At 37.8% G+C, this 14821-nt stretch overlaps 1 protein-coding gene across 1 annotated transcript in view; it reads left to right on the plus strand.

The window, feature by feature from the left end:
* IL1RAPL1 (interleukin 1 receptor accessory protein like 1) overlaps positions 1-14821 on the plus strand; it is a 2437811-nt gene that overhangs the window by 517354 nt on the left and 1905636 nt on the right. Inside the window, exon 2 of the mRNA XM_069761543.1 lies at positions 14268-14373. Within this exon, the coding sequence (XP_069617644.1) occupies positions 14292-14373 (82 nt within the window). The 5' untranslated portion in view covers positions 14268-14291. The remainder of the gene's footprint in view (positions 1-14267; positions 14374-14821) is intronic.

Raw genomic sequence — 14821 nt, forward strand, 5'->3', positions numbered from 1 at the left:
GTAAATGATATGTTTTAAAATCTATGACAATCTTCTCATTTAGATTGTCTGAAAATGTTAAAATACATACTAGAAAGCCAATAGAGAATGGCTCTTATTGCACATAGACACAACAAAAATGTATTTCCTATATCATGAATCGATAAGCCCGGGCACCCAAATCATTTGTTTTAGAAATGCAATTAACATGATTTATTGGCACTTTTGTTTGCAGTTGCTTCTATGTGAGACCCTAAGCATGTGTTCCAGCCTTATGCAATAATGCTTAGATGTTCAAATATTCCGGATAAGGACTGGGTTATCTCATTAATTTTACAAAGCTCTGTCAGTTGGTGAATCATGAATGTAGCTGAACAGTACAAACACAGCGAATTTCCATTCCAAAATGCTTACTGTTTTGTACAGTTTATAAGGCATTAAACAACAGTGTGCAGCTTGGGAAAATGGAGTTTTATCTAGCAGAACTAGGTGTGGGTTTAAAGTGCAGTTCAGAGCAGAATACTTTCTTACATTGGCTGTAATAGTAAATTCTTCTTCGTCTTCTGTAATTCAGAGACTGTGGTTTGTACTTTGTTCCAAACTTTGATGCAAACACATAAAGCCCTTAGGATCTTCCCTGACAAAATGTATCACATTTTACAGTATGCTAGTTACAAAGCTGTGAAAAGCTAAACTCAGAATTAAAATATTTTTTTCTCTGTTCACCTACTAAAATTTAGATAAACTGGCGCTCACAAAACAAAATTGGTCCTGGATTATTCATTTTCAAGGACTATTATGCCTCACAGTGCTCTATAAAACTTTCCATCTTTATGTAACAATGGCATTTATTATCATATTACTTTTCTAGGTTGAGCTAAACTGAAATGAATAGTAACATCTAAAAGAATTTTCCATTCTCTCCTCTCCAAGTATCTGCTAGGTGAACATTACCTCATTGTTGGAGTGACATTGATTTTTTTTTATATACTAATCTAAGCAAGTATAAAAAAATGGTGTGTCTGTGGAATAATACTTTGAAATAATATGGAATAATAATTTGGGCATAAAAATGTAAATATGCTGCGTACACAAGGCATACAAAGAACAAAGTAGAGGTGATGATAAGTGAGAACACATTTAATCAATCAATCAATCTATCTATTTTATTATTATTATTTATTATTATAGCGCTATTTTTTCTATAGCGCTTTACATGTGAGAAGGGGTATACATAATAAAAAACAAGTACAATAATCCTAATCAAAACAAGTCACGACTGGTACATGAGGAGAGAGGACCCTGCCAGAGAGGGCTCACAATCTTCAAGGGATGGGTGAGAATACAATAGGCAAGGGTAGAGCTGGATGTGCAGTAGATTGGTCTATCGGTGATTACTGCAGGTGGTAGGACTGTCGGAAGAGGCAGGTTTCAGGTTCTTTTTGAAGGTTTCCACGATAGGCGAGAGTCTGATATGTTGAAATAGAGAGTTCCAGAGTGCGGGGGATGCACATAAGAAATCTTGTATGCGATTGTGGGAATAGGAGATAAGAGGGGAATATTTTATGACCTGGTGGTTAGGAGCACCCGGAATGACCTGATAGTTAAACCTTATACAGGACGAGCTCAGGGATGTGGGAACTCTGCTGACCGCAAGCCCTAATCCTATCACACACACTAGAAATAGCCGTGGAGCGCTCCTGACCAGACCTAGGCGCCTCGTCACAGCCTAAGAACTATCTAGCCCTAGAGATGGAAAATAAAGCCTACCTTGCCTCAGAGAAATTCCCCAAAGGTAAAGGAAGCCCCCCACATATATTGACTGTGAGTAAAGATGAAAGTCACAAACACAGAAATGAAACAGGGTTCAGCAAAGGGAGGCCAGACTTACTAAATAGACAGAGGATAGGAAAGGTAACTTTGCAATCAGCACAAAAACCTACAAAAGACCACGCAGAGTGTGCAAAAAAGACCTCCGCACCGACTCACGGTGCGGCGGGGCCACTCTGCATCCCAGAGCTTCCAGCTAGCAAGACAAAATTATGAAAACCAGCTGGACAAGAAAACAATGAACAAATAATGACTATCAGGAACTTAGCTTCTGCAGGAGAAGGCAGGTCACCAGAGAGATCCAGGAGCGAACTGAACAAATGCAAAAACATAGACAGCTGGCATGGAGTAACGATCTGAGAGGAGTTAAATAGAGCAGCCAACCAAAGGATAAACCATGTCACCTGTGTAAGGAACCTCAGAAGCCGCAGCTTCACTCATAGCCACCAGAGGGAGCCCATAGACAGAACTCGCCGAAGTACCATTCACGACCACAGGAGGGAGCTCGACAACAGAATTCACAACAGGAATATTGAAGAAGATCTTGTGAGGATCGGAGGTTGCGTGCAGGTAAGTACCAGGAGATGAGATCACAGATGTATGGAGGAGGCAGGTTGTGGATGGCTTTGTATGCCATGGTTAGGGTTTTGAACTGGAGTCTTTGGGTAACGGTGAGACAGTGCAGGGATTGACAGAGGGGAGAGGCTGGGGATTAGCGGGGGACAGGTGGATTAGTCGGGCAGCAGACTTTAGAATACATTGGAGGGGTGCAACACTGTTAGAGGGGAGGCCACAAAGTAGGAGGTTGCAGTAGTCAAGGCGGGAGATGATGAGGGCATGACTAGGGTTTTTGCAGATTCTTGGTTGAAGAATGTACAGTACCGGGAAGTGTTTTTGAGTTGAAGTCAGAAGAAAGTGGAAAGGGCTTGGATATGTGGTTTGATGGAGAGATAAGTGTCAAGGATTACACCGAGACAGCAAGCTTGTGGGACTGGGGAGAGTGGGCAGCCATTTACTTTAATGGATAGGTCTGTTAGGGGAGTCAAGTGAGATGGGGAAAGATGATGAATACTGTTGTGTCCATATTAAGTTTTAGAAATCTAGCGGAGAAGAAGGATGAAATAGCAGACAGACATTGTGGGATTCTAGTTAGTAGGGTGGTGATATCTGGTCCAGAGATGTAGATCTGTGTGTCTTCGGCATAGAGATGATACTGAAAGCCATGAGATTCTATGAGCTGTCCCAGGCAAAAGGTGTAAATGGAGAATAGCAGGGGCCCTAGGACTGAACCTTGCGGGACTCCAATATATAGGGGATGAGGTGAGGAGGTGGTGTGTGAGTGGGAGAAGCTGAATGTCTGGTCTGTTAGGTATGACAAGATCCAGGATAGGGCCAATCTGTGATGCCAAGGGATGAGACGGTCTGTAATAATAGAGGATGGTCCACTGTCAAAGGCAGGTCCAGGAGGACGAGGATAGAGTAGTGTCACTTGGCCTTGGCAGTTAATAGGTCATTGGTGACCTTAGTTAGGGCAGTTTCAGTGGAGTGGTGTGACTGGAAGCCAGATTGTAAGCAATCGATGGATGAGTATAAGGTTAGAGAGGTTATGGAAAGTTGTGATAGAGCATGGATGGGAGGTAGAAATGACTGTGGGAATGTGGGGAGGTGGACCAGGATATGGAACAATATCACCAGCAGTGAGGAGGAGCAGGGAAAGTGTTAGCAGGTGGTGGCAGGAGAGAGCATGAGGGGACTGTGTGTTTGGAGACAGAGGATTGTATGTTGAGGAACAGTTCAGAGGAGGAGGTGAGAAGGATGGGGAGGATTGAAGAAGAGATGACCAGTTCCTTGCTAAGTGTAGAGATTAAGGGGGTTAGTAGAAAGTGAAGGATTATAGGGGTGAGAGAGTAAACAAACAGAAACATTGCTTACAGTGACTGTATCCAGTTACCTTCAGTTCCCTTCTGGTTCAATTCTGGAATTAATTCTGAGCATTACACTTCTATGATACACTCATGTGATACAGTGGGCAGACTGACATCTTGGCAGACTTATGATATACAATATATGTGCAACAAAGTGCATTTAGATGTGAAGCAGAGAGAATAGTCTGTGCTCCTCTTTGTCAGATAATTAAGAGAGCCAGATGTATATGATCAAGGCAGAGTAAACAAGGTCATAAAAAACATTGGGGATATTGCAGGGTTCAGTTGAAAAGCATGCAAAGTTTTGTTACAGGCTGAGATAGGAAAGTTCAATTTGGAAAAGCTGGATGACATACCAAGTTTTGTTACAGGCTGAGATAGGAAAGTTCAGTTTGGAAAAGCTGGATGACATACCAAGTTTTGTTAAAAGCTGAGATAGGAAAGTTCAGTTTGTAAAAGATGGATGACATACCTGCAGGGAGAATAGATAAATATAGATAATGATTAGAGTGCGATGATGTCAGATGGCAGGGTACAAGCTCTATACATCATTCTGGAATTAATTTTGAGCATTAAACTTCTATGATACACTTATGTGATCTATCTATCCCACATCTATCTATCTATCTATCTATCTATCTATCTATCTATCTATCTATCTATCTATCTGTCTACCTATTGTGGAGTGAAAGAAAATGAATAAACTAACAATGAGGTATATAGTATTAAAAGTGACTTACACTAGGCTATTCTCATCCAATTAAAAATCAAAATTTTTTTATTCCCTTGATTAAAAGGAAACGGTTAATGTTCCCCGTCAAGATGCCAACATAAATACCCAAACTTTTCAACAAGTGGAGAAGGAAGTGGAAAGAAAACCTGAATTCTTTCCCTTACACTTTTTTATCTAATAATACCTCTACCTTGCTGCAGAGGTTGGCACCCTAATAGTGCAAGTAAGTTGTGGTGACCCCGCTCACCGTCGGAACACCCTGGTATGCCTTGGATGGCCCTAGGTAGTAAAGACACCTTAGAAGAATGGAGATTCAAAAAAGCAATTAAAACAATCTCTAATAGGTAAAAATATAGATGCAACAATAAAGTGACAATGCAGAGGGCAAGGATATTGGTAGCACCACAATATATGCTACCATAAATGCAAAAAGGATCACAATTAATTGACACATATGAGATGAACTCCATCTCCCATAGCAGATGTAAAAAGCCTCAGCCTGTCATTAATGGTAGAAACCCCAAATGGCTACCAGTTTACCACAGCCACAATAAGGTGACAATGCAAAACGAAGAAATAGTGACAATACCACAATAAGTACTATCACAGAGAAATGGATCCCGATAGATCCTACTAACACAGAAACATAATGTGTCAGTGCCCATTGTACAATATAAAGTGCTAATTATGCGTAAATGCTTATGATATAAGAAATGGATGTCATTTTTCAAAAAAGATTCACCATATCAATTCATAGCAAATTGAATAAGCCTCAGCTTCTCACTTAGGGAGACAGCTTGCGTGCATTATTAGGGTGTCAACCTACCTGCAAGGGAGGAGCATGGTCAGGAAAAAATTGTAAGGGAAAGTATTCAGGTTTTCTTTCCACTTCCTTCACTATTTGTTTTAAAACCTTGGGTACTTATGTGACATCTTGTGTGTGTATGGAATTTTTGCTACTAATGTTTGATTATTGGTTGAGAACGGGAACACTAACCATTTCCTTTTAATTAATGTAATAATAACATTTTGACCTTTAATTGGATAAGATTAGCCTAATGATAGACAATGATTGAGAGTGACATGTACCTGAATTATCCCTTTGAACTGAATGTATCATACAGTGTGTCAGTAAAGTCATGGTGCACTTTTGACCAGTCACTGGAAAGCAACAAAAAAGATAGAAATGTGAAATCTGCTCCAAATAAAAGAAAAACTCTCCCAGTTTCATACCTGTTCAGTGCAGTTCGATGTGGGCTCCATTTGATGCCCTACACAAAACCAAACGATAGTGAAGTTCTTTCCACATATGGGTAAGGATGTCTGGTATAACAGAGTGAACAATATCTGTGATTCTCTGTTTTAAGTTATTAATGTTGTTGATACGTTCAATGTACACATGTAAGATTGCCTCATAGCTAAACACAATCTTCTGCAAAAATCTTGTATCATTGTCGATCTCATGAAGCTTATCTGTAGCAAACGCACATCGTTTGGGTCTATCCACTGGTTTGTTAGCGTGCAACAGCCGCAATTTGTACCCCGTCAAACAGAGGCATTTCTTTAACACCTTATGAACCGTAGTCTTGCTTAGGTGTAATTATCAAGCACACACAAGCACAGTTTTTAAGGGCTCCTTAGGCAGCTATCCCTTATAGCCTTTACAAACTCGTCACTGACTGATTGCCTACCAGAACGGGGTTTCTCCACCAAACTGACAGTTTCTTTCAGCTGCTTATCCCACCGAGTAATGTAATTCTTATGTGGTGGCTCTTCTTTATAAATGTGCCGATATTCACATAGCACTTTGGTCACTGATTCGAATTTAGCAAGCCACAGAACACAGTGAACTCTCCTCTGTACCATCCACATCTTGACTGGCATGGAAAACCACACAGCTGGCATAAGCTTGTGGTTGCATGATGTCACAGACCTGGCAGTGTATTAATCAGAGTTCAGTTTTTCAGGGGTTATTCTGACTGGGGGCTCAGCAACAGCTTAAATGAATTTGTGTTGTTTGATTGGTTCTTGTTATCTCTCCTCATGAACAGGTCTGATATGATTAGGCCAGAGAAAAGGCGCCAAAATGTAAAGTCATGGTGTACTTTTGACCAGTCACAGGATCTATTTTTAGTTTACATTTTGGCGCCTTTTTGACGATTTTGTGATGTTGAGGTGTCCGTATGTCTTGAGCTGCCACCCTTAGTTAACAGCATTATGAGATTTGCTTTACAGCTGTTGTTTGGAGCATAGACTGAAATACACAGTGTCTGACTTACTGACTTATGTGGAAGAGTTTTCAGTGCATGCTGTATAACCTGTGCAGAGGTCTTTGTGCTGAGAAGTGAATAAGGATAGATGGCTACCCCGTTTTTTGTAAATGATTTATCCAGTGTTATATGCATAAAGCTTCATAATGAAAGTTTTACTTTAAATTCTGTTGATTATAGCAATGGCAATGAGATTATTAAAAACAATCTCTACTGAACATTTCATGTCTTAATACTGGTATGCTCACTGATCATTATAAAAATGCTAAAATTAAAGTTATAATTTTGAGGAAGAAAATCTAAAGCATAGGCAATTTTTAAGCAACAATTCTACTCTTGCCATTTATTGCCTTTCTGCAACAATCCATAAGAGTTAGGCTAGGGTCACATAAGCATATATTCTCTCATCAGAGACAATTAGGTCAATTATGCAAATCACATTCTGATCAAACTCTCTCAGATGAGGAGAAGATGAAGAAAAATATTTCTCTATCTACTCAATTCTATCAATCCATGGAAATTGGACTGCAGTGAGATGTCATCCGAGCACAGTCCAATGTTTTCCATGGACTCATTCACTTACATTGCTGAGCACAATTTGAATATCTTGATCAAACTCGGGTAACCTGAGATTTTTTTCCTTGGACTGGAAATAATCAGACACGTGCACAGTCTCCTATTATAACACTGGTCCTAGTGTTTTGTTGGATCACACTGGGACTAAAAATAAAGCTATGTGCAGAAAATCTTAAAAGTAGAGATCAACGAATGTCTTTGAATGGAATTAAATTCTTCTCAAATTGTAAAAATAAATCCACATTCTTCAAAATGCAGATTTTTTGTACTATGCTTCCATGCAAAATACGCAAAATGGAGGCAGCTCGATATTTTTTTGACCCATATGCGGCCATCAAAAGGGTAAAAATCCATATATTCCCTGCACCGCTGACATCTCTGAGTTCACTGCTCCTCTCCATCCCCTGTCTGTTTCTTGCCCCAACAATCCTGTCCTTACCACATCTCTGATTACTGCCTCGCATTGTAGACTGAGACTCCCTGCTCTAAAAAGTTTATTACGCTCTGGGGTCTGGAGTCATCCCTAAAGAATATTAATGGCCATTAAATTTGCAGAGAATATTTTCTCTACAAAGTGAATTTCCCAGGAAAATTAAAGCAAAGCGGGGAATATGAATTCTACCTTATCAACTCATCTCTAGTTATGGGGCCTATAAACGTAACCACGTGGAAAACATCTTCCACTATTCTACTACCATGATTCATAGAAAACAGTTGATAATTCTACCTCTACCAACGTAGTACATATTAGATAACAATTGTACATAAGCACAAATAAGCCACAAGTCAAGAGATTGAGCAATATTTCCACGCTATGTAGAAGTTGTTGAATCGACAGTGGAAATTCTGTGTCCTAGTGCCCTAATAAAATTTGTTGGTGAAAGCAATTAATCTTCAAATAATAATAAAATGAGGGTTTTTTTTTAACTACCCAGCTTATTATTATTAAGAGAGTGACTCACACATCTCTTAAAAGACTGCAGTGCCGATAATATTCACACTGAATCATCTACTTCTTTGCATCTTAGTGCATGACTTTGCTGTGGGCGGAATGACACTTTAGTCATTTATCAATCGTGTTCTTTAAAGGCTGGTACACACAAATGCTATTTGAGGAACACATCTTTTGATAACCTTTATTTAAATATAGTTTTACAGCAATGGAAAAAAGATTCTTTTCATCCTACAGTATCAACATTATTCTATCCAGCCCTGTTCCTGGAGGAAAACCAGTGGGGTATAACTCAGAGATATTGATATAAATCACCTATAAGAAATATGATTTGTGGAGCTCCGGTAATTTATATTTATTGAATTACCTTGCTTGAGAATGGAAGACGTTTCACGCAACCCACAGAAATATTATCATATTTATAACTTTGACACTTTGAGTGCCAAGTAGCTGTAACATATGGTGTATTATGGAATGTCAAATTTTAGATGACCTCATTTTTCTTGATATCTGGTAATAACTCCTTAGTTTAATATGCCTTTAGATTTCTTCACATATTTAACTGATTGTAATTTCTTCTTTTAAATGCTGTCTTTCCTATTGTGGAAACTTTCACCATTTATACCACTGGGAGGAAATTGGAATCTCATCCCAGTTGATCTATCTTACGAAGATGAAAGTATACTCTTCCATTCACTGTCCCCGAATGAAGCAGAAGTTACTTTCACATGCTGTTTTAACATTGTCAGAGAGTTCATGGAAGCCCCAGGCTTATATATCATGTTTAATTTGTATGTATTATGCCACAGAAAGTTATTCCACTCTCATATTTCTTCTTCTTCTATCTTTTCTAATTTTAAGACTGAAGTGAAAGATAAATTATATAAGCTCGAATAAATGCATGGCATATCAGTAAAAAGTAGTAATTATAAATTATCATATTTTATAGGAAGTCACTGGGAATTCTTCAGTTTTATCATCTTCTCAATACTTATGTGAAGCTAAGTAACTTAAAAAGTTATTAAAACATAATAGGAAACAGTTCGAATTGCAGGTGAAAAGTGTGATTTTTACATATCTACTATCATTATTTATTATACTTTTAAGGTTAATTGATTTTGTTATTTTGTTTTACACTTTAAATAAAGCTATAAAATTGTTATTATATTAGTAAATAGCTTATAAACGATTAAAACAAATTAACATTTTCACAGGGTTACAAAAAATACCTGTATTTTTGTGTATTATGCTAGAGATAATTTTTCTCTAACGTTAATTATATGAATTGTAGGAGTCATAAAAGAGTTCAAGGACAATATAAAGCAAGGAGGCTGCAGGCTTTGCAAATTTCTACAGGAAATGGAACTCCATGGCAACTATTAATATTATAAATAATTCAATAGGTGAACTAATTGTTGAAAAAAATATCACCAATTTTCTAAGTAAATGAATATATTTTTAAAGGTACTATTGGCATGAAATTCTCACCTGATGTTGGTATGAATCCATCCAATCCATACAGGCAAAAAAAAATCATACCATAGATGTCCATAAATTAAGTTATGTGTAAAAATGAAAAATGACACAGGCAAAAAATATTGAACACGTGCTGAAATTTATCTAATACAAAAGTCTTTGTTGGTGATAACAGCTTCAAGATGTCTCCTGTATAGAGAAACTGGTCACATTCATTGCTCAGGTGTGCGTTTGGCACAATATTTCACTCAAACACTCTTAAAATACTGAATGAACTCTGAGCTTTACAGTAGTTTCATCCATACATTTTCTATTGGATTCAGGTTAAGTGGGGAGTCAAGTGGTGAATGGACCATTTTAGCAGATATATTTTCTTTCTCTGAAACCAATTGAGAGTTTCCATGGCATGGGGTGTTTGACATCATTGTCTTGCTGAAATGTCCACCCTCATTTCATCTTCATCATCCTTATAGATGGTAGCAGATTTTTATCAAATTTATTTTGGTACATTTTTCCTTCCTTCAATCACATGAAATTTTCCAATGCCATATGTTGAAAAACAGCCCAAATCCATGATGTTCCCAACTTGAAACTTTACTGTTGGTATGGTGTTTTGGGGATAATATGCAGTGCCTTTTGGCCTCCAAACATGGTGTGTATTATAGCATCCAAAAAGTTCCATTTTGGTCTCATCTAACGAGTCTATATTCTCCCAGTATCTCACAGGCTTGTCTAAATGTTGTTTTGCAAACTTCAAATGTGCTTGAACATGCTTTTTGTTCAGCAATGGAGTCTTGCTTGGTGAGCATGCATAAAGGCCATAGAGGATGAGTGCATTGCTTATAATTGTACATGCTGATTCCAGGTCTTTCTGTAGCTTTCCACAGGTGGTCCTTGGCACTTGGACAGCTCTTCTGATAATTATTTTCACCCCTATGTCTGAAATCTTGTGGGGAGTACCTGGTCTTGGCTGGTTAATGGTGAAATTATGTTCTTTCCACTTCTGGATTATGGCCCCAACCGTGTTCACTGGAATTGTCAGTAGTTTAGAAATTCTTTTGTAACCAATGTGTTCAGAATGTTTTACCACATTAAGGTTGTGAACGTGTTGAGACAGTTCACTGTTTTTACCCATCATAAGATATTTATTTTGTGGAACCCTGGTGATAAGACACCTTTTTTATAGGCCAGCAGTTGAACCAGCTGATGTTATTTTTCAATTTTTCATTAAGATTGCTTTCTAATTACTGATTGATTTCAACTGGTGTTATGACTTTCCATTGCTTTTTGCACCTTTCTCTCTTCATGTGTTCTATACCTTTTCCCTGTGTCCCTTCTCATTATTACACATAACTTAATTTATGGACATCTATGGTTTGATTTATTTGTCTGTGTAAATTGGATGAGTTGTTACCGATATCTTTTGAGAATTTCATTTCAATAGTACATTTAGAAATGTATTTACTTTGAAAATTTGTGGGATGTTCAATACTTTCATCACCAGTTGAATGTAGTTAGTAGAGATGAGAGACTATAATTGAATGTAAATAAAAGAATCTGCATTTACATTTGCTTCTGTGCAGATTCATCACAATGGTTGCTTCTGGTTGCCACTATTTTGAAATAAAAAGGACCATCAATATGTTAAAAATTACAAAAAATGTTTACACTATCTTTACCACTCACTTTTGTGACCCCCTCTGCTCCACACTTTCACATATCCAGTTCTCGTCACATGTTCTGATCACCACTGCTCTCACTAAAAAACCCTGTCATGCTAAGCTGGGTCTTGTAAATCTGGTATTGGGATAGTTCTATGCAAGCTCATGGAAGGTCATGGCACACAGTGTGTTGTGAATTCCATTCTGGAGCTCCCTCCTGTGGTTGCTAATGGTATTTTTGTGAGTTCTGCCCTTTGGCTCCCTCTGGTGGTTTCGAGTGGAACTGCTGCTCCTTTAGGTAGCTGTAGCAGCTGCCTTCACTAATCGCCTTGCCTGGGTTTGTTATTTAAACCTGCTCTGGGCTTTAGTCCATGCCTGCTGTCAATGTTCTTGGTTGGATTTGGCTCTCTCCTTGGAATTTTCATATGGCCAGTCCTTGTCTGCAAAAGATAAGTTTTTGCTAGTTTTTGTTTGTCCATTTGTTTGGACTCTATTGCTTTGCAAATATGTCTCTTTCTGTCCAGCTTGTCACTATGTATTATTCAGGCAAGCTGGAAGCCTGGGAAAGCAGATTTGCCCCTCCACACCGTGAGTTGGTGTGGAGTTCATTTTTGTAAACTCTGCGTGGATTTTGTAGTTTTTTATACTGACTGCACAGTATCCTTTTCTCTCTGTCTATCTAGTTTAGTATTGGCCTCCTTTGCTGAAATCTGATTTCATTTTTATGTACGTCATTTCCCTCTCCATTCACAGTCAATATTTGTGGGGGGCTATCTTTCCTTTTGGGGGTTTTCTCTGAGGCAAGATAGCTTTCTATGTCCTTCTTTAGGGGTAGTTATTTCTCAGGCTGTGAAGAGGTGTCTAGGGAGAGTCAGGAACATCCCACGGCCTTTTCTAGTGTTGTTGTTAGGATTAGGGACTGTGGTCAGTAGAGATACCACCTTCTCAGAGTTCGCTCCATGTTGCGTTTTAGCCACCAGGTCATATCAGTGTGGCCTCTTAACCACCAGGTCATAACACAGTGTTTATTAATGGCAATCTTACACATACTTGCACAGAACTATCATGGGCCTGATCAGAGTCAGAAGTCCCACTAGCTTGAGAGAGAATTTCAGGTCAAGTGGCTATGATCAGAAACTGCATAGAGGAACAGACAGGTGATGGGTCGAAGAGATGAGTGGTATGGTGAGTATGAGAATTTTTTATATTTTTTTACATCTTACGTTTATTATACTATTGGGTCTAGAGAGACCATAGAACATACTAAAGGACTTTCAATTCGAGAACAATTCTGAATGTCATATTTCCTGGGAAAATTCACACAGACAGGTGTATTCAAATTTTGCCAGATCCACTCATCTCTAGTAGACCGAGTATTTTATTTCCTATAATGTCCATGTTTATACATGGTGGACATGTTCACCATTCTTTGATTGATATGACAGTCTGTGGCAACTGAGATAGGTAATGTGATGTTCTGCAGGTTTTCGTACGCAGAAGCAAAACAGCACCTACAGTATGTTGCAAAAAGGAGAGGGATTACCAAATGTCAGTTGGTACATAGTTGACAAATGAGAAGGAATTTGCTGCAAAAGTCATTTCCAGCAGACTGGTTCTGCAGAAAGAGATAAATCGTGTTTATTTAGAGTCACTAATCACTATATAATCATTTGGCTCAGACATCATAGTGAGAAGCTGATAAAAATATTTTAACAGCTTTATCAATGGAGAATTTCAATTGGCATGTATTATGCATAATCCAACTAGTATTATACAGCTTTGGCAATAATTAAGAGACCACTGCAAAATATCAGTTTGTCTGAATTTTCTCTTTCTAGGTATATTTTTGTGTAAAATGTAAATTGTTCTTTTATTCTATAAACTTCTGACAACATGTCCCCCAATTTCCAAGCAATAAATTTTGTATTTTTTTTTCTGAAAAGGAGAAATGGTCAAAATTAAAAAAAAACAACAACAGTGCTTGCAGACCTCAAATAATGCAAAGAAAACAGGTTCATAATCATTTAGAAACAATAATACAATTTTTTTTTAACTCAGGAAGAGTTCAGAAATCAATATTTTGTGGAATAACCATGATTTTTAATCACAGTTTTCATGCATCTTGGCATGCTTTCCACCAGTCTTTCATACTGCTTCTGGTGCCAAAATGTAAGCAGTTCTTCTTTGTTTGATAGCTTGTAACTATCCATCATCTTCTTGATTACATTCCATAGGTTTTCAATGGGGTTCAGGACTGGAGATTGGGCTGCCCATGACAGGGTTTTGATGTGGTGGCCTCTTAATTGTTACCGGAGCTGTATATATATACATGGACACACGCACAAATATATATATATATATATATATATATATATATATATACATATATATATACATATATATTACAATATAAAGAAAAAGTATGTGCACTTCATGGAGGTATGTTATCCTGCTCAGCATATATAGAAAGTTCAATGGTATTGTAGAAGAGAAGAAATAGGGTGATAGTAAATTGCATACTCCTATGTATGGACAACAGATGTTTCACACTGGGACCAGGAAGAAGTGTCTTCCCGGTGCGAAACGGCTGTTGTCTATACATAGGAGTATGCCATCAACTAACACGCTGTTGGTTTTTCTAATCTAGGTGGAAAATAAGTCTCTGGAATTAATGAACAGGTGAATGCTGCAGTTTCTCCTCTTTTATAACACGATATATGTACATATTTATGATCTTCTCTCTTAGTCTTCTGCAGCAATTAATAGATGAAGCAAAAAAATTGTGTTTATTTAGTCTCACTCTATTTTGTCATTTTATCTGTTAGTTTTTGATCGCCTCTAAAAGAAAAATGTCTTTTATTTCAGAGACCTTTTCTTGAGAGTCACAAGATGAAAGCTCCTATTCCACATTTGATCCTCTATTATGTTACCCTGGCACAAAGCTTGAAAGTCGTTACTAAAAGAGGTTCTGGTAAGTGAGTTTGTTTTACTCTTTTGCAGGGGGTCGTGACATAGGCAGTGACATCGAAGATCCGAAGTAATGGTAGTGAGCTTAGCTAATGTTGGAAATGTAGTGTACTGTAGTGTTATGAGTGGATTACAGTGCAGTCGTCGTCATGACATTAATATTTACTGGATAAGGCTCCATGCAATATATTTTATGAATTGGACCATCAAATATTTTATAAAATGGTTTTCCATTTGATATTATGTGGATGTATGTGGACACACATTTATTGATAGAGATGGCCCTAGATTTTTGATCATGTGTGCTAAGTGTTCAGTATGACTGTCGAAAAATTGGGGAAATTGGATTTGCTGAGGTTTTTTGTCTCATGTTGATTTATTGTGGAATAATTTTTTGCGTACTTTAATAAATTGTGATGACGTTTTAAAGTATTGCAACAGCTATGTTATAA

Source organism: Ranitomeya imitator, chromosome 3 (assembly GCF_032444005.1).
Source record: "Ranitomeya imitator isolate aRanImi1 chromosome 3, aRanImi1.pri, whole genome shotgun sequence".
NCBI lineage: Eukaryota > Metazoa > Chordata > Amphibia > Anura > Dendrobatidae > Ranitomeya > Ranitomeya imitator.